This window comes from Pseudoliparis swirei, chromosome 6, assembly GCF_029220125.1.
Source record: "Pseudoliparis swirei isolate HS2019 ecotype Mariana Trench chromosome 6, NWPU_hadal_v1, whole genome shotgun sequence".
Lineage (NCBI taxonomy): Eukaryota > Metazoa > Chordata > Actinopteri > Perciformes > Liparidae > Pseudoliparis > Pseudoliparis swirei.
Genome location: NC_079393.1, coordinates 8791849 through 8813669, shown reverse-complemented (window position 1 = coordinate 8813669; position 21821 = coordinate 8791849). Strand labels below are relative to the sequence as shown.

General features: G+C 41.9%; 2 protein-coding genes across 3 annotated transcripts; both read right to left on the bottom strand.

Moving 5' to 3' along the window:
• Positions 1-4285: 4285 nt before the first annotated feature.
• Positions 4286-15934, bottom strand: LOC130195559 (glucoside xylosyltransferase 1-like). Of its 2 annotated transcripts, XM_056417153.1 has the most exons (8): positions 15225-15934; positions 14654-14746; positions 13927-14110; positions 13509-13640; positions 13164-13415; positions 12416-12539; positions 11487-11659; positions 4286-6711 (listed from the first exon to the last, which is right to left on the bottom strand). In XM_056417153.1, exons 1-8 carry the CDS (start codon positions 15428-15430, stop codon positions 6550-6552), a joined length of 1326 nt encoding a protein of 441 aa, XP_056273128.1. In that variant the 5' UTR covers positions 15431-15934; the 3' UTR covers positions 4286-6549. The 2 variants fall into 2 exon arrangements, with proteins under 2 accessions (XP_056273128.1, XP_056273129.1); XM_056417154.1 differs by lacking the exon at positions 14654-14746.
• A 1928-nt stretch (positions 15935-17862) lies between these two features.
• Positions 17863-21325, bottom strand: LOC130195326 (YY1-associated factor 2-like). Its single transcript, XM_056416797.1, has 4 exons — positions 21217-21325; positions 20730-20855; positions 18927-19076; positions 17863-18805 (listed from the first exon to the last, which is right to left on the bottom strand). The coding sequence occupies exons 1-4, from the start codon at positions 21300-21302 to the stop codon at positions 18565-18567; spliced, it is 603 nt and encodes a 200-aa protein (XP_056272772.1). The 5' UTR covers positions 21303-21325; the 3' UTR covers positions 17863-18564.
• Positions 21326-21821: the final 496 nt, after the last annotated feature.

The following is a 21821-nucleotide window of genomic DNA, read 5'->3' as shown; positions in this document are numbered from 1 at the left end:
AGTGAGGCTCTGGAGGATCTACGGGCGTGCTTGGACTGTACTGACTGGGATGTCTTCAGGACTGCTACCAACAGCCTGGATGAGTACACAGAGGCTGTAACTTCCTACATCAGCTTCTGTGAGGACAGCTGTATTCCATCCAGCTCCAGGGTGAGTTATAACAACGACAAACCCTGGTTCACAGCGGAGCTCAGGAAGCTAAGACTGCAGAAGGACCAGGCATTCAGGAGTGGGGACAAGGACCTGTACACAGAGTCCAAATACAGGTTTAGCAAGGCGGTGAGAGATGCTAAACGACTGTACTCTGAGAAACTGCAACAGCAGCTCTCAGCAAACGACTCTGGTTCTGTCTGGAGGGCTCAGGCAGATCACCAACTACAAGCCCAAATCACCCCACTCCATGAACAATGTGCTTCTGGCAGACGACCTCAATGAGTTCTACTGCCGCTTTGAAAGACAATGGAGCAGTCCTGAGGCCATCCCCCACAGCTCCATCAACAACCCATCAGGGGCTCACACCTCTGGAGCACCCTCCACCTCCCCAGCACGACGCTCGTCATCCTGGAGAGAGATATCCATAATTTACCATAGGCACTGAACTAGCGATTTCATTTCATTTCCATATGCATATTTCTCGTCTCGTTCTGCTTACAGTGGCAAATTCACTTCTCCATGCATGGCTAATGCCGAACGGTAAATTTCATTAATTGTATTAACCCCTGACATATTAGCACAAATTACCTGTCTCAGCAGTGCTGGCAAATTATTATTGATCAAAATGTTGTGTGGCTAAATGATATCGTTCTGCAGCAGGAAAGGCAGAAAGCAAAGAGATGGATGCAGAAGGGGGACTGATGTGACCCGCTGGGGTCTACTGGGACTAACTTCTTACTTTCTTCTCATCCAGTTTGTCACAAGAGACTGACTGTCAGCTTCATATGTGGAATAACTATTTACATGGACTCAAGGATGAACAGATAGAATTGGTGGTAAAAGATCCCCCAAAAGATGTTTGACCTTAAATAAAGAATTTTCTGATGATATTTATGGCAATTTCACACAAAATGTCTGTCTATATATATATATATATACATTTTGGACTGACATAGATGTAAAACTACAATTTGACTTGTTGGCGGTAATTGTAGTTTATGATATAGTTTAATTTTACTTTTTAGACACGAAACAATAATATGACTTTTTATGACATGTTTTATAACATTATTTAAACACTTGGCTTTCATAACTTTTAGAAGGAATTATCATAATGTTAGTACCCACAAGTAACTGCACTCAGGGAACGCAGCTCTGAGGCGAGGTCGTACGGTACAATCAGCTCCTTAAGATATGACGAGATATGACAAGCCTGACCAATTAGGGCTTTGTTGTAAACGTGTTTTGGGAAAGTGTGAGTCACTGCAACCACAAGATGTCCTTGAGCGTTTGGTGGAGCGGTATGCAAGAATATCAGTAGACGGGACACACACACACACACACACACACACAAACCCACAAAAGACAAATCTCACAAAATAAAGCTAAAAGGATAGTTCGTGCTTAGAGCCAGCATTTAGAGGGAAAATATACGGACAGATTTTCTTTGTTTTCGGTTAATTAATTCCTTTTGATTGTTGATTATTGTTCTGCACATTTTAGAGTTATTTTACAGTCAATTAAGGAATGTTCTAGACTTAACTGACGTAAATACCAAATATAATACAGATGACTATTTCTGTCTTGTTTTGAAGGGTCACACAACCAACCAACATGCATCTTGAAAGCGACCTTCTGTTTTAAGAAGCTTTGTTTCGAGTCCTGGCTCATTGATTGGCTGTCTGCCGTTCACTCGCATGATGTCGTACCAGAATGACATATTTCCTTCAGGAGTTGCTAAAGATTAAAAACAGAGCTAAAAGGACTTATATTCAAAAGGTGGCCAGAAACACCACTCCAAATGTTTGATAATGTTGCAAAAGTTTGCCACTTAACCCTCCTGTTACCTTCGGGTCAATTTGACCCCATTCAATGTTTAACCCTCCTGTTACCTTTATATTTACTGACATATTTTACCCTTGGGGTCAATTTGACCCCAGCAATTAAAACCTCCAGAAAATTATTAGAATTAATATTGTTTTCCAAGTTTAAGTGTGAGGTACTTTATGTTTGTTTGTTGACTCCCTAAATAGCCCTTTAAATATATAAAAAAGTTGATATTTCTTATATGTTTGACACAGTGAAAAACAGCCTGGGGTCAAATTGACCCGAAAGAACACCGACATTAAACATTGAATGGGGTCAAATTGACCCTCAGGTAACAGGAGGGTTAAAAGGTGATACATCAATGTTGTGTCCACTCTTTCTTTCCGCTGCCCCCAAATGTAAAAGAGTCCAGGTTTTTTCATATAATTCTTCCTGTACATGCATGTTCTGCACACACACTCTCAGAGGAGTCACGTCAGGTTTATATAAACGGCGAAGTGCATCGTTTTTGTGATAATTTCTACAGCTGGTCTCAGATGCAACGCAATCTACCAAATATATTGTCACCTTAAAAACTCTGTAACGTCCTCCGTAAGTTGTTGCTGTAAACTCCACACGCCCCTCATGTTGAGAGGATGCTGATGACTCACTGCGCTATATTGCATAATCCTTACTTTGTGACCCTTTTTATTTTGTGTTGGGCCATTTGCCTTCCGACTGTTTTAATTTATGTCCGGCCTTTAAATTGCTATTGAACATTACGGAGGCCAAGTGGGGCAAGCAATAACATGAATAATCTATTGGCACTTCCTGTTAGACGGAAAGAGGAGACCTCCATCACCATTATGCTCAGGGGAGTGAAACCAGGCAGGAGCAGCATTAGCCTTTCCCTTTAAAAACTGACTATGCTGCACATATTGAAGATGAAAACATCCATCCTAGTAAAGGTTGTGTTTGGCCGTAGTCAATAATGTCATTGAATATTTCTCTACAAACATATAATCATAGCAAACCAACGATAAGTGCTCCTTAGCCCCTCAAAGACTGTTGTGGTAGAAGAACACAAGTAGTCCCAGGAGCGTCCATCACTCTCTATTAAATATGAACCAGAGCTACTCATAAGCCTGTCTTACAGCCAGGTTATACAATACAACGAAAAGCTTTTGTGCAAATATTTTAGAATGACTTTTAATCCTAAATTATAGAAAATATTTGCCCAATTCACTGCACACATAATTTCTCAGAAAGAAAAATGCTTATACATTTAACAGCTTCTTCGAATAGCTTTTGTGCAAATCTTTTAGAATTATTTTGAATCCTTTTGTGCAAATCTTTTAGAATTACTTTGAATCCTTTTGTGCAAATCTTTTAGAATTACTTTGAACCCTAAATTATAGAAAATATTTGCCCAACTCACTGCACACATAATTTCTCAGAAAGAAAAATGCTTATACATTTAACAGCTTCTTCGAATAGTGACCACTCTAAATTCATCATGCAGATCGATTGGCCTCTTCCAGGCACGCCCGTCAATCTGACTGTGAAATGAGGAGCCAGAGGCGACTCAAACTTGCACATTAATTTCAGATTTTTAGCTCCCCGCCGTCTCCTAGGACGTGGATCGCGCTCGGCTAAGCTCGGAGTGAGTTGGCAACAGGTATATCTACTGTAATGTGGTTATGGAGGCTGGTGCAGAGGATTTTATAAAAATAAAATGTAAAGAAAACTTGGAGGACTGAACATGGCCAACTGAAGAAAACTCAAATAATTCAGTTACACCAGAATTAATTTGCCGTATTACAAAGACTTAATTGTTGCAAGTCGCTAGGTGTTCTCCTAATATAAACTATTTACTGCCCCAAATACTGTGCATTTCCTTTAAACCCAACAAAAGAAAACGTAACACCATATGACACACTTTTAATACATTTATGAGTTTCCTCCGAAAGGATAGCTCGGCCTTCGTGAGGGGGAGGAGCTTGGACTTCAGGAGGGAACTTGGAGTAGAGGAGCTTCTCCTTCCTGTGGAAAGGAGTCAGCTGAGTCGGTTCGGCATCTAACCAGGATGCCTCCTGGCCGCCTCCCACTGGAGGTTTCTCAGGCGTGAGTTAGAAAGCGTTGCGGGGGAGGGGTCAGTCTGGGTCAGCCTCATTGGCCCGCTGCCACCGCGACCCGACACGGATACCCGGACAAGACAATGGACGGATAGATTTCAACATGCTGTTACTTTTCCGATTCAAACTGAACGAAAAGTGCATTTTACATACTTCATGCACTGCATCGAAAAACACACCATTGGAAATGCCTCTTTTATACAAATATTTATTTCCCATCCATTTGAATGTCTACGCTGGTTTACAGAAAACACATTTTAAATCACACATGATTTTGTGTTCTATAACAATCCCCAATTTCTCAATTTAAAAGTGCAAATATTTTTGCTAAAGCTTGTCTTGGAGCAGATGTCATGACACTTGATTGAGACCCAACTTTGTTCCGGTTACATAAATACATGTTTAAATTTTACTGAAAATACAAACTCCCATACCAGAGAACATGAAATGATAGTCTCGTTTTGTCGACTAAAAAAAGGAAAATAATTGCTGTGAAACTAACAAGTACCTGACAATAATACACCTTTTCCATCACATACCAGTGACAAAAAGACAGCATTATATTAAAACAAATCAAATACAATACTCTCGATATACATATTGAAGTACCCTGTAGTTTCTGTTTTTCTCTAAAAGACCTCGAACTGCTTCAAGGTGACTGTAGGTTCCTCCTCAAAGTGTCAGTGCATCGTGACCCGATGGCGTGTTCACCGGACGGATTACCCTTCGCCAGGACTACTCGTGACACGCAGCTTGTAAACAGATCATGGTCCGAGCGTTGCCCCGAGGCTGGATGTCCTCCAGCTCAGCGGGGAGAACCACCAGAGCTATCCCAAAGTCAAAACCTTGACCGTGACTCTGGAGCCGTCTATTATTAATATTTGGGATTATTTCGGTTATTATTTCTCGTTGATCTTTGACCCGCGTGTGTGTGCTCTCACATGAGCACAGGCCTGGACTCTGGAGCGAGTTCGACATACCCGGGTTATCGTTCGGTTATCTCGGTCCACCGACAACGTCCACTAACTCGGGGTTTCTCCGTCGGTCACTGAGAAGAAAGTTGTCGGCACACGGCCAATCGTCAACAAGCCGGCTGTGTGAATGCACAAATTAGAAGGCGTACTTACATTACGCCCGCTTCCTCTCGAGTGGATCTGGCTATTATTACATTTGTGTATTCTTCTGTATCAATGTATTCTTTTAGAATCGAAGATACTTTACTCGTGCCTGTGAGGACATGTTGGCGTGTTCGTCTTATTCGTTCAGCTGTCGCCCTGGAGTTGTGAAACGGACTTGGAGCACATTCAACAACAAAAATATAGCGTGAATATAAAAACCAGGATTTAAAGAAAGAAGGTAGTCTTCCTTAAATTATAACCCCCGCCCACAGCAAAACATAAAAGCACCAGTCTTAGTCTGCGGGACGGCAAGGCACGACGCTGACATGTTGCGACACACGGCTCAACATCTGACACACAAACATTTAAATATTACATTAAAATATGCTAAGAGAATATATGATAAGACATTTTCTGTGATTGTGTTTCCATAAAAGTAATTTATAGTACTGTTAGATTACCGCTTAACCGCCTGGGTTAATTAATACAGGTGTGTATTGCCTGCAGGAGACCACAATGTTGAATAACTTCAAGCAGAATGTTTTGGGGCAACTATCACATCTTATTTCAATAAATGTGGATTTTGGACGTTACAATGCACTAATATTAGTGGAGTCTAATCTTGATCCAATTTGAATGTCAACGGTATGAATGAAGCTTCGATGTGCTCAGTCCTAGGTTCACTAAGTACGCTACTTTTAAGACGCACTATAAAAAGTCCAAGTACGTCTCTTTTTATTATTATAGCCTATTTCTTTTAAGATTTGCTACAAAGTCTGTTCCACACCACCGGCGTTGAAGCAGAAGGAACGAGGCTAACATTATTACTGTGTAATAAAGGCCATCCATAGAAACCTAAGCATCAAATGAATTCAACGGACGAGCAACAAGTGGTCAGCTCCACGGCGCTCTGGACGAGGCCGAGACGTTACGAACCTTTACAGCGACGCATTCATGCCAGCTGTCTTCTCTGGATTTGGCAGTTAAACGTGTCTGGCTTTTCTCCCTCCATTATCACGTTGAAACTTCTTCACATTCGTTTAAGATTATCTCCCGATCCACGCACCAGGCTCCGATTGGTCAGGAGGCGGGGCCTCAAGTTACCTCTTAAAGCCCAAACCCTCCTTCTTGGAGCAACTCCAGTTCTGTGAATGTGTTCCTGCTCTGAACCAGCAGACACAACTTCCACATGTCACCGTCCCGAAAGAATTGCTTCCACTTCGTTGTCGCAACAGAACCAGAGGGCTGGCCTTCGGCCTGTGGCTGGGACGGACTCGTCTTCCATCCACGACTCCGAGACTCTGATCGTCATACCCGTGATATCGGTCCCGTCCTGGTCATCTTCTCTGCGTTGCGTCTTGTCGAGCGGACGCGGCGCTCCGTTTCAACTTCTTGGTGAACAGGTGGCTGGCTCTCCCGCAGTAGGTGTTGCTGGTGGTCTGCAGCGACGCCTCCAGCGGCTGAAGCAGCGAGGTCTCCGTGTTCTCGCCGAACGTGTACTGGGATGAAGACAAACGGGCGTCACGCTTACGGATAAAGATACAGATCTGATTACAGCTTTGAACATCCACAGGTAGTCATCCCTCCTGACATTCCTCAAGAAAGACGCCTCGTGTTTTTGAAGTCAAGCGGAGTTTACCCATTGCCCGCTGCTGCAGCCACGATAAGAAGCGCAATTACATCACGAGAAGCAAGTGCCACATTTATCACCGCCGCTTCAAGACAACAACAGTCTGCCTTGGATTCATAACTGTCAATTCAGAGTCTCTGGATGATGAATATCAGGTCATACCACTATACAAGAACGGGGGGGGGGGCTCAGCGGGGCGTAACGACATTGGCGAGAGCTACAGCTGCAGTATTCCAGAAATGCTTCATTGTTGAACGGGTGCGTGTCACCGAGTGAACAACAAAGATAAAACTTCCAGCCCCTTAATAGAAGCAGCTACGGCTTTCGCCCACGTACAGCATGAAAATAAGCATGCAGGCCTTTTTTTTCTTTTCCATCGGCTTACGCCATTGTTTTACTGCTCTAGTAAATAAGAGAAAATCACTATTTTACAGCATCTCATTTGACTCCAGTTTGGCCAAGCATTAGGTAAGTCAAGGCACACTTTCTTTATTATCATTCATATACTGCAACCGGCAATAAAGCACCATTAACAGCCGCCTATCGATTTTTATGTGGATGCTGCGGGGTGCTTTGTCCACACGGCCATCATGATGTCTCAAACTAGCATCAGCACTAAAACATTTTTTTTACAACTCTTCTGTGGGCTTGGCTGCGTAATGGCAGCGCTCTTTATTGCGAGCTCCTCTGCTGGCTGAGAGAACCGGGCTGACTGAGCTCTTGGTGGGATGGAAGTGAGAGTTTCCTCCATGCATTGCCCGCTCCAGGCTTTAGGATGCCGTCCTCAAAGGAGTGGGAACAAAGTGGGAGGGGCCCGAGGAGCTGGAGCAACAGGAAGCTCCAACAAATTACAGCGTATAACAACAAAAGGATGAAATGCGCTTCAGTTATACGATTTTAGAATAAGCTTATTGTACGACAAGGTCTTAAATCTTACATGTATTTACTAAATACGGGACTCGTATTTTCCATTACTAAAAGTCCTGTTGAGACTCCGCCCACTCCTCCTCTCTACCTCCATCTGCCTGATGGATCGTGGAGGTCTCCATCGTGGAATATGCCTACTATGAACTATTCATACGCTCTGTCATATTCATTGAATGTATTTAAACCCTAAATCTGTCCTTCTGTACACATTACATCTATTGCACCTGTCCATCCTGGAGAGGGATCCTCCTCTGTTGCTCTCCTGAAGGTTTCTTCCGAAGGGTTATTTGTAGGGCTGTCAATCGATTAAAAAAAATGTAACTAATTAATCGCACATTTTGAAATTGCGATTAATTAATCGCGCTTAAAAGTTTTTTCCTTCTTTTTAAAGACAAAACTTCACACAGAGCTGTTTTCAAAGAGGCTCCTACCTATAAAGTGCCAGCGAGGTATTTAATATCGTGGATGATAAATTGTTTCTTCAGTGAAACATCAGATTAGTAAAAAAAAGAAGTATATTGAGACCCCATTGGTCCTGTCATCTTTAACACTGAACAGCAGAACCAGTGGCCTTGATAACTGACTGACATTCACATATGTCACGTTAACCCTCTGGAGGCTGGGGGCATTTTATACATTTTACAAAATAAATTAAATTCACCGTTTAAAGTCTTTTGCATGTGACACACCCCCACGTGTTATACATCAAACATTCCAGAACAATCTGAGCTCTGAAATGAGGCTCATTGTCCTCGCGCCGTGTTCTCTGGTTCTCTGACTGACAGGCAGGGTTGCCAGGTCTGTGTGACAAAACAAGCCCAATGGCCAATAAAACCAGCCCAAAAACCAGCCCAATATCAGAACTCAAAATATGCCCATAACGCCTTCATGATGCCCCCCTGAGAGTGTGCTCAACTGTGTGCGGGGATGTGTCAGCATGTACGTGCTGATCTGGAGTCAGTTTGGTAGGATTTGGGTATAAATAAATTATTTCATTTTAAATATGGATTTTTATTTAAAGATATTCATGTAATTTGCATGCAAAATAGGTCTACCCGAACCAGCGGACAAAATATTCAACCCGTGGCAACACTTCAAAAGTAGCCCAATTCCGCGGGAAAACCGCGGACCTGGCAACACTGCTGACAGGCTGCTAAATGAGCCTAACCTGTGAGGTGGGAGGTCCTTTGTGATTTACTGAGTGTTCATTGGTTGTTTTTTCCCGAAATGTTGACAGACAAACGGATTGACAAATCACGTTGAAGGTTTCGTGTGTCGCGTTCTTTCCGCGCCGCGTCACCCGACACGTCGCCCCTCCGTTCCTCTGTGTACCAGAGGGGGAGACGGGAGGAAGGAGGAGCAGGAGGAAACCCGACTGATTCATCCACGAGTTAAACTGATTTCTGCTCCTTATTTTCGCGAAGAAATAATTGTTTTAAAAACGGAAACAGTGTCAAACCGTACTGCCGCTGTTAAAATAAAATAAAAAATAAAAAAAATAAAAAAGTTGCGTTAAAATATTTTAGTGCGTTAACGCGACCAAATTAATCGCATAGATTAACGCGTTAACGCTGACAGCCCTAGTTATTTGGGAGTTTTTCCTGATCCGATGTGAGGTTTTGGGGCGGGGATGTCTATGTGTACAGATTGTAAAGCACTCCGAGACAAATCTGTAATTTGTGAAATTGGGCTATACAAATAAACTGGATTGAAACTGAATTGAATTAAAAGGACAAACCACAGCACTCCTCAGCCTCCCGACGTTAGGTGACGTCCGGTGTTTACCGTCTTGGATGTTGTCTGTTTGTGCTGTCGGGAGAGACTGATGGAAGCATGAGGGCCGAGTGCCCCGCAATGAAGCCCGCTCGTTTACTTAACGGCTGAGAACATTGTCCGTGCCGATAGTGTCCGGGCTGGGCCCCGTGGCGGTAATGGATGGAGACCAGCTAATGAGGCTTCCCTCACTCCCCCGATCGCTGCCGGCATGTTGACCAGTGTGCTGAAATCAACACGCGCCGATCGAAGGCGCCACGCCGACGCAGCAGAGAGCTCTCCGACCGACCTGCTCCCTGGTCGATGACGGATTGCGGAGCGGACTTTTAAGCTATGAACTCGGAAACGCATAAATAAAAAACGCGAAGCAGATTTGACAGACGTCCTACTTCTTTCAAATCAGAGTTCCGTTTTTATTTTCACTGTTGGGCGTCATAGCAACTTAAAGACGGAAATGTTTCGAGTTTACAGAAGGCCTGAAGATGCAGCCGGGCCGACGAACAACGCCAAGAGGGGGCTGGAGGACCAGGGAGGAGATTATTGTCAACAAATCCAATTAATAGATCAAAACAACAAAAAAGTGCTCCTCCTAAGAAGCATCGTGTGGGTGTTCCACATCGGATACAGCGTACGCACCTCTGCGCCGTAGACTTCCATTGATGTCCAAAGACTTTTAAAAGCACATCAATGAGCAACACAATCTCACTGGCTGGTACATTTCTTCACTCCATCTTCTTTTAGCCTTTTATCTGACAACATCTAAAGCAACCATTCCAGTGGCCAACGCAGGGGGAGGTGTGCGTGTGTGTGTGTGTGTGTGGGGGCTAAAACGGGATGACGGAAATATGTAACGGGTTATTGATTGGGCACTGGTGGACGAAAGCCACTATGAGAGAAAAGCAATGACCTGGAGTGCCTATTGATAATGTAATGAGGTGAAAATGGCTCACCCGACAGCTTAGCGTCTTTAGTGGGCAGTTGTGTCGGTCCAGAGAGAAAGCCGCATAACAATGGTTGCTCCTCACTTATAGAGTGGGCGGGATACTGGTTTCACACCAGTTACCAGTGTCACTTTTCAGCCACAACATGGATTTTGCAATGCAGTCCGTCTTTACCGCGACGGACACAACACCTGATGAACTCCGGCGCTCCCACACAGTTTATAATGTGCATGTCCAGGCAGGTTTAACTGCATGGGCTCGTGCCGCTGTGATGTCTCCACAGACCGCGTGGCTCCCGCCAGCCCTCATCAGATCATTCGGTCTGTTTTTGCCCCGCAAGCCAAATCTCTGTGTGTCTTGTGTACGGTTCTGGTCCAACAGTGTGCGTCTAGGCTCTTTCTTCATGTGAGTTTAGATATAAACTTTAGCTCAGGATTTGGTTTCTTCAGCGGTGTACATTCTTTGAAGTGTAATGTTATTCTCATGCTGGCTGCGGTAAAAAGAAGTGAAAATAAAAATCGCTTACGGCTGAAATCCAGGTTGCTCGACGATAAAACTCACAACTCAAAACAACAGCATGGCTTTTACTAGGAATGAATCCCATTACGTTCACATTCTGGGCGAGGCTACTCCCTCCAAAAGCTGTGCAGGTCTATGCCTCATTTCCATTTGGAGGTACAAATTCGGTTACGAGTCGAGCAACACAGTTTATTTTGTAATATCGTGATATAATACAAAAAACTCTTTTGTGATATACATTTTTGATATAGCCCACTCCTATTCTCATTAGAATAAACAAAGCTATTCAAACATGACTTCATGTATCCAGTTAACTGTCTGGAAGGCTCTTAATAAAAACTTTTGGAAGAATAACTCTACTTCATTCAATCAAGTATTTTTTGCAAGAAAAGTTGATTATTAAGAACTAAGAACCCTTGAGTTGTATATTTGACTGGAGGGGCTCAGAAAACCCCACATTTCTGGTTAGAGAGGCTGACTCTACCTTTCGGATGGCGTCGTAGACGGCTCGAAACGCAGGCTGCTTGTCATTGTGGTAAACCCCCCGGTTGCCATGGAGAATGAAGACGCCTTCCTGATGCGCTTGTTGACAGTTGCTGCCGTAGATACAGTGGTCTGGACGGTAGTTCCACTGGCAGGGAATCACATATAGGCTTTCTGAAGAGGAGCAGGAGGAGACATGATTGGTGTCATCAAGATAGTAAAGAAGAGGGTATATTTAACCAGGAGCCGTAACAAAGTCTCACATATTTGTTTAAATGATCAAAAAAACAAATGTCTTGTCATTTAAATGTAAGACTTTTGCCGTCATACTAATTTAGTACAGTATTCATAATAATTTCTGCTAGTATAAATGCAAATAAGTCCTCAAGTCAATATAAGTTCCTACATGTATTGATATGCCGAAACAATACAATAGTAATATATTTGACAGAGCCACTGTCCAGACGATGCTTGCGTCCAGTTAATGCGCGAGCTGAACTAGTCGCTGTGGTCCTGAAGTTCGGACCACCGCCTGAAAATGTTGAGAGATCGCCGGAATCTTTTCATTGTGGCTCGATGTTTTTGACATTTTGTAAGGTATTCTAAAACGTGGATATGTGAGGATCATTATCGGACAATAATATTGGCAAACCAATATCCTGGAGCCTACAAGCAGATAGTGACAAGCTTCAAGGATATGCTCAGGTAAATGATGACCGTGGTGGGAAAACTTTATTTCGATTGTGGTTCTCTTCTTGTCCGGAGCAAAAATAAATAAATAAAATCCAATAATCATCTTGATTATTTTTTAGTGAACACAACTGTCGCGCATTCATTTTAAGACCTATGAAACCAACAATTTCAGATCTTTTAACTCAATGGAATTTAAGATTCATGACTAAAAATAATGTTCAATGTGATTGCACAAACCTGGATTATGGTGAAATATGATATTAAGAAGGTCCTGGTCACCCCAGGTGATATTGAGTTTATACTTCTGGAGAAGGGGCATCAGAATTTCCTCCCACTTCAGTGCAACTGTTGTCATGTCATTCTAGAAGGAAAAAGACAGTAATCAGAACATTCATACCAGTTTTCATCAGAAAATCATAAACCTGAAATGAATCACTTCGTCAACACTTCATATTAACTCATAGAAACTGTTTCGTGCTCATCGTGGCGGTTGAGAAAGGTATGACAAGAGTGACCTCAGCTGGTCAATGTTGGTAATGCAGCTACTCCGAAGCCTCCTTCAGCATTCTCAACATATTTCACTACTGAATGTAGATATGCTGTTTAATATAGGCCAATAATATATAGATATCCTTTAGGAATATGACAGAAACTTTTTTATTTGTGAATAAATAGAATAAATGAAACATTATTTTTGTAAGTGTCTCTCATCTGCTCTTTTGATCATGTGGATTATGATTCTCACATATTTCCCTTGTAGTGTTTTGGATGTTATCTATCGTAATAATAATAATGAGGTGAAATTGCATAGTTTTAAGTCAAACATCTTAAAATGTTCTTGGGGATCCCCAAACGGTAGAATGTAACATTGTAACAATGAGAGCTGGTACTAGCTGAAACACACGCCAGCAGGAGATACACTGGTATATTAATTTGGCAAAAGCTGACAAAATACAGACAAAATAAAAATCTACCTGCACATTACCTTAAAATATTTCTCCCTGAGGCGCGTCATGTTCATGAGCATGACCCCTGAGTTGATGCCCGTCTTGCCATAGTAAGGGTGGCGGGCAAAACGGTTGTACCAGCCGATGCGTGGCTCCTCGTGCTCTGGAGCCATGGCCGCCAAGTGGCTTGAGTTGAACTGAGAAAAAAGGGCCCAGATGTCCTCTACCGGCTGCAGGAAAAGTATATCCGTGTCCACATAGAGCAAAGAATCCACCTCCTTCAGAATCAGCTGGAAAACAGAATATAAAAATAAACTCATGAGAAAATGTGAGTAAATGTGTTATTGTTACAAGTTACACACAGGAAGGATGTCTCGACCTACTGGTAGGAAAAGCCTCTGGGAGGCACACGGTTTGAAGAGCTTCTTCCACTCATTTGCATTCTTCTTAGGAAAGGTGATGGGGTAGATGGTGAAGTTAAACTTGGACTGAACTGTCCTGGGCCAGGAGTCCAGCTTTAAGAAAAGATAGCACAAAGAAAATTTTACTATCAACATGTAAGATAAAAAAAGATGTATTGCAGCCTTCTGGCCAGAAAGTGATAACACCTGTGTAAAGATAATACTTTAGAGTGAAGACATGCACAATGAGAGGCTGTTTCTAACATGCCTAGAATTTCCTTGCACAATTTATGCAATTGTTGCAATGAAGCCTTCTTAATGTGATTATCTGACTGTCATACTAAATTGTGATAATGGGCTATTGCTTAAGACGCTGTGTAATCCCTTAGACGACACTTACAGCATTTCTGAAGTGGTCATGTAGATCATCCTCAGCAAAGATGTAAAAATGCAGTGGCTTTAAGCTGAAGAGAACAGCAGACTTCAACATGACAAGAGTCTCCTCCAGCCTGGGGCCACAGGCCACCACAGCCAGGTGACTTCTCCCATCACCATGTTCCTGGACTTCAGAGCCCGAGCTCTTTCTGTGCGCCAAGACAAAGTGCAATAGATCAGAAATCAACCTCAGTTTGTATTCACACAACAGCACTAACATTTTCAGAAGATAACATAGTAAAAAAGATATCAGCAGGCTCCGCTTTCAGAGACCACTCTGCCAATGTTCGACATGTGTCTCTACAAGCACAGGTCAAACTTTAGCAGGACAGAAGTCTGTAAATAAGATACCGGTGTGTTTAGTGGTGTGTATGTGAAAATATATCTATGATAGCAACCCAGAGGTTTCAGGTTAAAATGTAATAGAGAAGAAATTAGTTTCCCCACCACTTTAGCACTGCCTTTACGTACTCATGATCACGAGATGGCTTAACTGTCACAGCTCAACGTGTCAGTATGTGTGTCTATGACTTCAGGATCAGGAGTATTCAAGGTGCACTGGGAGTGCAGCAATAGGCCTTTACTTTGAGCTGTTGACCTATGAAGTAGGGGAGAGTTGCACGTTGTCTACAGTCAACATATTCTAAATAACATTGGTTTATATTAATAGAGATGCACAAAATCGGCCATACCCAATAGATGATTCCAATAAGCAGTTCACTCCACACACATCGGCGGGCAGTCTCCAATATGGATTCCAGTAAGAAACTGACAGTTTTTTACACCTGACAGAATGGAAACATGATCTTTTGGAACCTCAACGTGAAATTATTCTCCTAGACATCAGACATGTTCAGGGGGGTAATTATCTGCCCCAAACTAGCTATCTAACTACCTCCGAGAGTTAGTTGTTTAATAGGTGGTAGCTTTAATATGTATACAATATATCATTAGCATGTGCACATAACCTTATAGACGGAGAGGGTGCACAACAGCACAATTAGTTTAATAGTATTATAGTATTTAGGTTAAATATATCCTGTCAACAACTTAACGTTACGCAGCTACCGGTGAAGCTTTAGCATGTCAATTAACGTCTCAACAGCGACATTATGTATTATTCAACATAACAGTCACGCTCACCTGATAGCACCTGGCGTACTAATGCAGGTAAAGCCGACCACTAGCTAGGTTACAAATGTCCTCAGTAATGAAATGAACGTGAGGCGACGTAGGTTAGCAAGCTTTAGCTAGCAAAGATACCTGTCGCTCTCTCGAAGGCCCACCAGTCCGGGCTCTTTCCTGAGAAGGTGGCCGGTGTCATGAGCGCGCTTGTCGGGTGCCCCCTGCTCGTTCAGGTCCCAGTCCGTACCGTCTTCCAAGGTGGAGGCTAGTTGATTGAAGACGTACACCAGTGAGAAGAAGGTGAAGACCATGCACAGGAGAAACGCTTGATGATAGCATCGCATCTTGCGTTTCAAGTTTTTAATGCGCTAGCTGAACATTGTTGTATTGAATGTTGGTCGTTGATCCCGGCTACCATCAGACGGCGCGAGCTAACAAATCCATCCCAAATGTTAAATGAGAAGCTAAACCGAAGGGCACGGTTGCTGTTGACCGTTTGTCCTGCCCCACCCACATCTGTTTCACGTGTGTTTAGTTTGATCGGACGTCTGTCGGTAACGCCGCAGCCTGAGCCAGGTAGCTGCCAACGACTCATTCAAAGTAAACGTCCCACTGTGTAACAAAGTACAGAAACACAGGGCTCTCAAGTCTCACGCATTGAGCGTGAGACTCACGCATTGAGCGTGAGACTCACGCATTTCGGTCTTATCTCACGCACTCCCGCCACACATCGAATTCCTCACGCTGAAAAAACCTCTCGGCTATTTAATGCTTGAATGCAGGGGTGTTCAATACGCCGATCGATTGTTCCGCTGCAGAGCTCCGACGCCGGTCTGCGCGCATTGGAATGGAGCAAAAAAATAGTCACTAGCACCCACCCCACCCCCGTCAACAACTTTTCTCGGAGTAGAAATAGTCACTAGCAACCCCCCCCCGTCAACAACTCTCAGCAGTATCGATCGGGTGCTGATGGAAATCTCACGCTTGCCTGTCTTCAAAACTTGAGAGCCCTGGAAACAACATCAGCAAGCTGGACTTGAAGAATTAACCTTCCCTTTCTGTTACCATCTCTTATGTTAACGGGTCGGTTTTGACCCGTGTCTTAAATCAGCTGTAAAATACACTAACAACAATTATCTATCATCCAATTTGTTTCTCATCTCTTGGTTACCTTGTTAGGCTTCCTTATCCATGAGAATATTGGTTTTAATATTTTTGGTGTGGGCTTCTGGGCCTTTTCTTTGTCAGTATACCATATTTCAATTTAAAAAATGGTAAAATGAACCTCAAGAGGATCATTTAAATAAATAAAGGGTTGTTGTGTTACCTGACTATTACTGAGGGGTATTAGAACACATCTCTAAAATATATTTGTTTTATTTATTTTTTAATTTTAATATTATTAACTATAGTAACATTTATGGTGTTAGGGTCAATTTCGACCCATATATATTTACTTCAAGAAAAAGGCTAAAAAGTATTTTTTTCAGCAATAGAACTTCAATACAAACACAAAATAAAAAGCAGAAGAAGTCATAACACAAAATATAGATTTGCCAGGTCAAACAAACAACCAATCAAGCAAATCAAACCAATAGAAATCAATTACTAGTTTCAAAACTAATAAAAAACAAAATCAGAGTAAAAGTCTCTGTGTGCAAGAACTTGCATGTGTGTGTTTAGATGCATGTGTGGCAAAAAGTGACACTTTTAGTGTGTTCTTTGCAGAGATATTTCTTGCAGTTGAAGCACAATACGTGTGTCTTTCTATCCTTACTGCTTGGGCAGACCTCACACCTCTTTCTTTTAGAATCAGGTGGCCTGAGTCATAGCTGGTAAAGAAATTGTCACAAGTGATATTGTGATCCTGCAGTCCAGTAGTCATATCGAGGACCACATGTATTCCTTTTTCTCAGGGATGCCACTCACAGCTTTGCCTGTGTAAATCTGTAGATTCTGTAGATAACAATGCAAAATGAGAATCCCCTAAAGCTCACATGATTGGGAGAGGAGCTGGCTGTCACTGTGTTGGCTGACAGTGCACTTATGATTTCAGTTTTGGCTCTAATTATTGCTTTATAATCTTATTTTTATAACCGGGTCGAAACCGACCCTAACAACACAAAGGTCATAATTTCAACTAGAGCATTTTATAATTTAGTGAAACAAAATGTTTTATTTTTATTTTGTTGAAATAGAGGTTCCTGACAAAGTCAAAAAGCCTTGATGAAAATAAACAAATGTATGTGGTTCTTTTATACATTTAAAATCTAAAACGGGTCGGTGCCGACCCTAACACAAGAGGAAGGTTAAGTAACGCTCGAGTGTAATTACTGTTGTGTAAACAGCAGTTTAATGTTGTAGCAATTCATTCGTGATTACATATTATTACTTAATGTAGAATAATTCTTTCTGAAACGCTGTGTGATAGAAGTATCTAGAAGGTGTGAATACTAAAGTGCATAAAGGTTTCACTGTGTTACTCTCCATCATTGCTTCTAAGGTTTTTTTATTTATTAATACAACTACAGCAAGGGTAAGGAACATGGTGCAGGGTAAAGCAATCATCAAAAGCCCACATGGAGTTTGTTGAAGTGTATGCAACTCATTGCTTTACCTGAAATGATCAGTCATAATGGGAAAAAAGGTAAACACATAAAACAATATAATCCGATGAATGGGGTTGCTGAAGCAAAAGGTATGTTCCAGTAAAGCCACTTTTTAGAAATCTGCCTTATAATATAAAAACCTGTTTATAATAAAAAATATACCCAAGTATCTACAACTTGTTTTATTTAACATTATTTTACAATATAAACCATTCTAGAGATTAAACCATGCTTAACTCTACCAAGTGAATGAGAAGCATACTTGGAATAATTATTCAATATTTTTACTCAAATGTTACAGGACAGAAAAACAAGGAAAAAGATTGCATCCAATGGCATAACATGAGAGCTGAATAAAGTCAGTAACCAGTGTTATGATTTACTGATAATGGGAAAAGTGAAAATAATGCACACGTTTTCTTTTTAATCATGAACATAGAATGCCATTAAGTGCAAATAACGATAACAAAATTCAAGAATAAACTACAGTTCTAAGATGACTATCATTTTCTTTCTCAATGCGCCCCGCCAAGTATTGTGCGCAGCAACGAGTAACCCAGTGCGACGCTGACGTAACACGGACGTGTTACAACTTGAGCAATCACAACACGTGGAAAGAAATCCAGGATTTGAAATGCTGCCGTTCCCTTTTTTCAGTCCATCGCGACAGATCTTTGTGGCAGCAGTTCTTTCGAGTCGAGCGTACAGCGTACGTCCCGACTCCCGAATTCTTTATCAGCACGGAAAGGCAGTGAAGAATACAGCCCCAAAAAAAGGCAAACGCTATCACAATGGAACTTATAGTGTTAGTAATGCATGTTGAAGTTTAAGATCGCTCGTTGAGGCTGTCGAGAGTGCAGGAGAACGCGTTAGTGAGTCTCTCCGTTCACCGGTGAGCCTTCCCTGTGGGGCGAAGAGCATCTGGAGACCCCTCGTTCAGTGTTATCAGTGCTCGAGCCACTTTGACTGTGTTGGTCTGCTGAGGCGGCGCTTGTCGAAGTGGACGTGGGTTTGGATTTCTCCTTAAAGTCTGTGATTATTACTGTCAAGTCTCCAACGGTGACCTCTAGATGCTGGGCGCTGCTCCGGTCTATGTTTTTTAACCGGGGCCTGGGGGGGGGGGACAAACAAACGGAAAACAAATAGATATGAAATCTGCTTGATATGGATATCTGCTGAATATGATGAGCGATTCCGCTATTTTTTTATTTTGAAAACATGCATCAATTACCTCATCTTTTTATGGCTTTTCTTTTTATGTGTTGGCTCTTTGTCACTCTTGTCTTTCTCAGATTTTTCCTTCTCCTTTTTGGGGAGCATGGGGGGTACAAACTGCTGATTCACTTGCTGTGCAACCAGCTGAGAAACAGGCCGTGGTTTTCTGAAAAGAGACAAACAGTCATTGACCGCATAGTTGGTTTCATATCACGGAACATTTGAGAAGGGTGAGCATGTGGTTTGCACAGCTGCCCTGTGCAACTGTTCAATTTGACCTGGAGGAACACTGAAAGTACTCAAAGGAACACTTCTTTGGACAGCAGAAGTGATTCGTGATTAAATCTGTCTCAATGGCCACCCGACTAGTGTTTTAAGAAAGCTTTGAAAATGTTTCCTAACAATTTGATTGGCTTCAGAAATTGTCACGAGCAAGATCACTTCAATCAACAGCGCCTTTTTTTGGTTGTTTTATTGCATTGCATGTTAGTCCAGGAAAAATTGTATTCATCGGTATGGTCGCGCTACAAAAGTGTACGCTGGTGAAACACGATTGTTATAATCTTTTATGGGAAGCCCCACAAATGACATCACGCAGCAGTTTCTGCAGAGTGCTGCAGGACTGAGTGATAAGACCCCGTTATGAGTCAGCATTTTTGAACTCCTGGATCCCTAGAAGAAGAAAAAAATGTAATGGTTTTTTGGTAGATAACTGAAATAAGGGTTGTCGAGAAGTCCCTTGTTGTGTATACTCGTGCTCATGAGACTGTAGTGTAGCTCATTTAAAGCATAACAATAACTTTAAACTCATATTTTATTTTTAAATCAGTAGTATTATAAACTTGTTTGCCACTGAACTTTTATTCTGCAATAATAATAAATCCAATGGAATAATAGCATTTCCTTTTTTGTTGGGGGAACCAGTGCAATGCTAACTTATATGGTTGATCTACAAACATGTTAAACCTGCAGCACTCAATTTCTCTCTTTATTCTACTATTTTCATCATTTAAACTTTACAAATGTCCTCACTTTTTCAGTTTACTCTCTCCTTTTGTTTTAAGAGCTTTGGTGAAAGGGTCCGGAATGACTCTTTTTTTGGGGGGATAGAGATGAATTTACCCCCATAGGGGCTCTCTATTTTTATGCCAAATCAATAATGGCAGACTGTGTGATACATAGAAAACACAAAAGGGATCGGGGACTGTAAAATATATTTTGTGATAACCCAACTGTGCATTTCACACTGCCCAGATATTAATAAATAGAGGTATATTGTGACATAGTCATACAGAAAATATGTATTATGATACCCGCCTATATGATGTAATCTATGAATTCTCCCCATCTAGCAAATATGTACATACATCTTTGTGTCAAGTACTCAAACACACAATACTGTAGTCTAATAATACAACAGCCCTGGAGTAAACCCTGCCTTTCGAAATGTTCTCATAACTTCTGCCATAACCCTCCCAACACACACATTACGTTTTATTAAAAATATTTTCATTTAATGTTTTGTTTCCCATAAAAAGGTTATGAAATTCGCTAAATTCCCAGAAACACTCAGGACATGAGCTCAGTGGTACTGTAGATTATGGCCCTGACCGACACTACACAGATCTCTCCAACAAACAAAAATGGACATTAATCCCTTCATGAAGATACGATTCATTGCTGTGCCGTTGTGACGGATAGTTGGAACGCTACGTAATAAAGCTGCGACCGAATCCACTTCTTGTTCGACCCTTTCAATGAAAGTAGTTCTGCGGTGCTTCGATGATTAAAACAAATGCACGGCTCCCGTGATTCTTACCGAGTTGACGTACCCTTCCTGACATCACACATCATGCACTTGAACGCCTCAGCGGTGTTCCTGAACGTGCAGATGCTACAGTCCCAGTACCCATCGTCGGCGGAGGGCTTCGATTGCCGCTTTGGCCTTCAGACAAAAACAAAACAAAAACACTGTGATAACGCCATATTTGCAATGAGCGCAATGCTTTTCAAAGAACCCCCTGCTCGGTAACGACTACCGGAACAGGAAAGACTCGACTCTCAAGTTCTTATCTGCTCAGAAGTCAGTGATTGAAGGAAAATGGGAGATTTTAGTTCAAACAGGCAGTTGCCCCTTATTAAACCATCAGCCAGCCGCCATGAACACTTCAGTGTTAAAAAAAAAAAAAAAAAAAGAGAAGAAGAAGAAGAAAAAAGAGAAAAAAAAGCTCCATCCATTGACCGAGCCTTCTGCTCTCAAACGGCCCGATAAAGTCTCAATTCAAAGCTACTAGCGACAGTTTCACCTTGTAGGGCTCTTCTTGTCGCCCATTTTACGAAACTTCGACTCAGTGGAGTTAAAATGATCGATGTTACAGGTGAAAAAACGCATTTAGCTGCTTCTCAGCTATCTTGGAAACTCCTGTCGAGGACGGTCACGTGACACGGGTTCACCCAATCACCTTTAATGTAATCACTACAGACAGAAGCAGCGATAAATGGACACAACGTTGATGAAAGTCGCTTTGTACATTGTGTACATCAGAAGAGGAAGGCGCACGCTCATAAACAGCCGACACTGGGGAATTGGGGTGTACAATGTACTTAGCTGTTTATAAATCTGAAATGCAATTCACATTATATCAATTTAGAGTGAAACAATGAAGGGTATTAATACACAAATAATCTCCCGCTATGACATAATGTAGATGTTTTAACAGATAATTAAATCAAGAATATTCATTGAATAAATGGCATAGGTATATAGTTACCTTCCCCTATTGCTCCTCGATATTTGATCGGGCAACATTTTGTACTTTTGATTCTACTAAATTTATTTATTATTACAGTAAACTTGCTGTGGCTGTCAAATAAATACATTTCAAATTGATATTATACACAACCTATGATG

Bases quoted from the DNA above. Each gene is read 5' to 3' on its own strand.
- LOC130195559 (XM_056417153.1), bottom strand. From the start codon at position 15,430: ATGCGATGCTATCATCAAGCGTTTCTCCTGTGCATGGTCTTCACCTTC. The intron at 14,747-15,224 runs GTATCTTTGCTA...CCATTCTGTCAG, and splicing joins GGCCTTCGAGAGAGCGACAG to GTGTAAAAAACTGTCAGTTT. The intron at 14,111-14,653 runs GTATGGCCGATT...CTTGGCGCACAG, and splicing joins TTATTGGAATCATCTATTGG to AAAGAGCTCGGGCTCTGAAG.
- LOC130195326 (XM_056416797.1), bottom strand. From the start codon at position 21,302: ATGCGTTTTTTCACCTGTAACATCGATCATTTTAACTCCACTGAGTCG. The intron at 20,856-21,216 runs GTGAAACTGTCG...TTTTGTCTGAAG, and splicing joins GACAAGAAGAGCCCTACAAG to GCCAAAGCGGCAATCGAAGC. The intron at 18,806-18,926 runs GTAATTGATGCA...CCCCCCCCCCAG, and splicing joins AAAAGCCATAAAAAGATGAG to GCCCCGGTTAAAAAACATAG.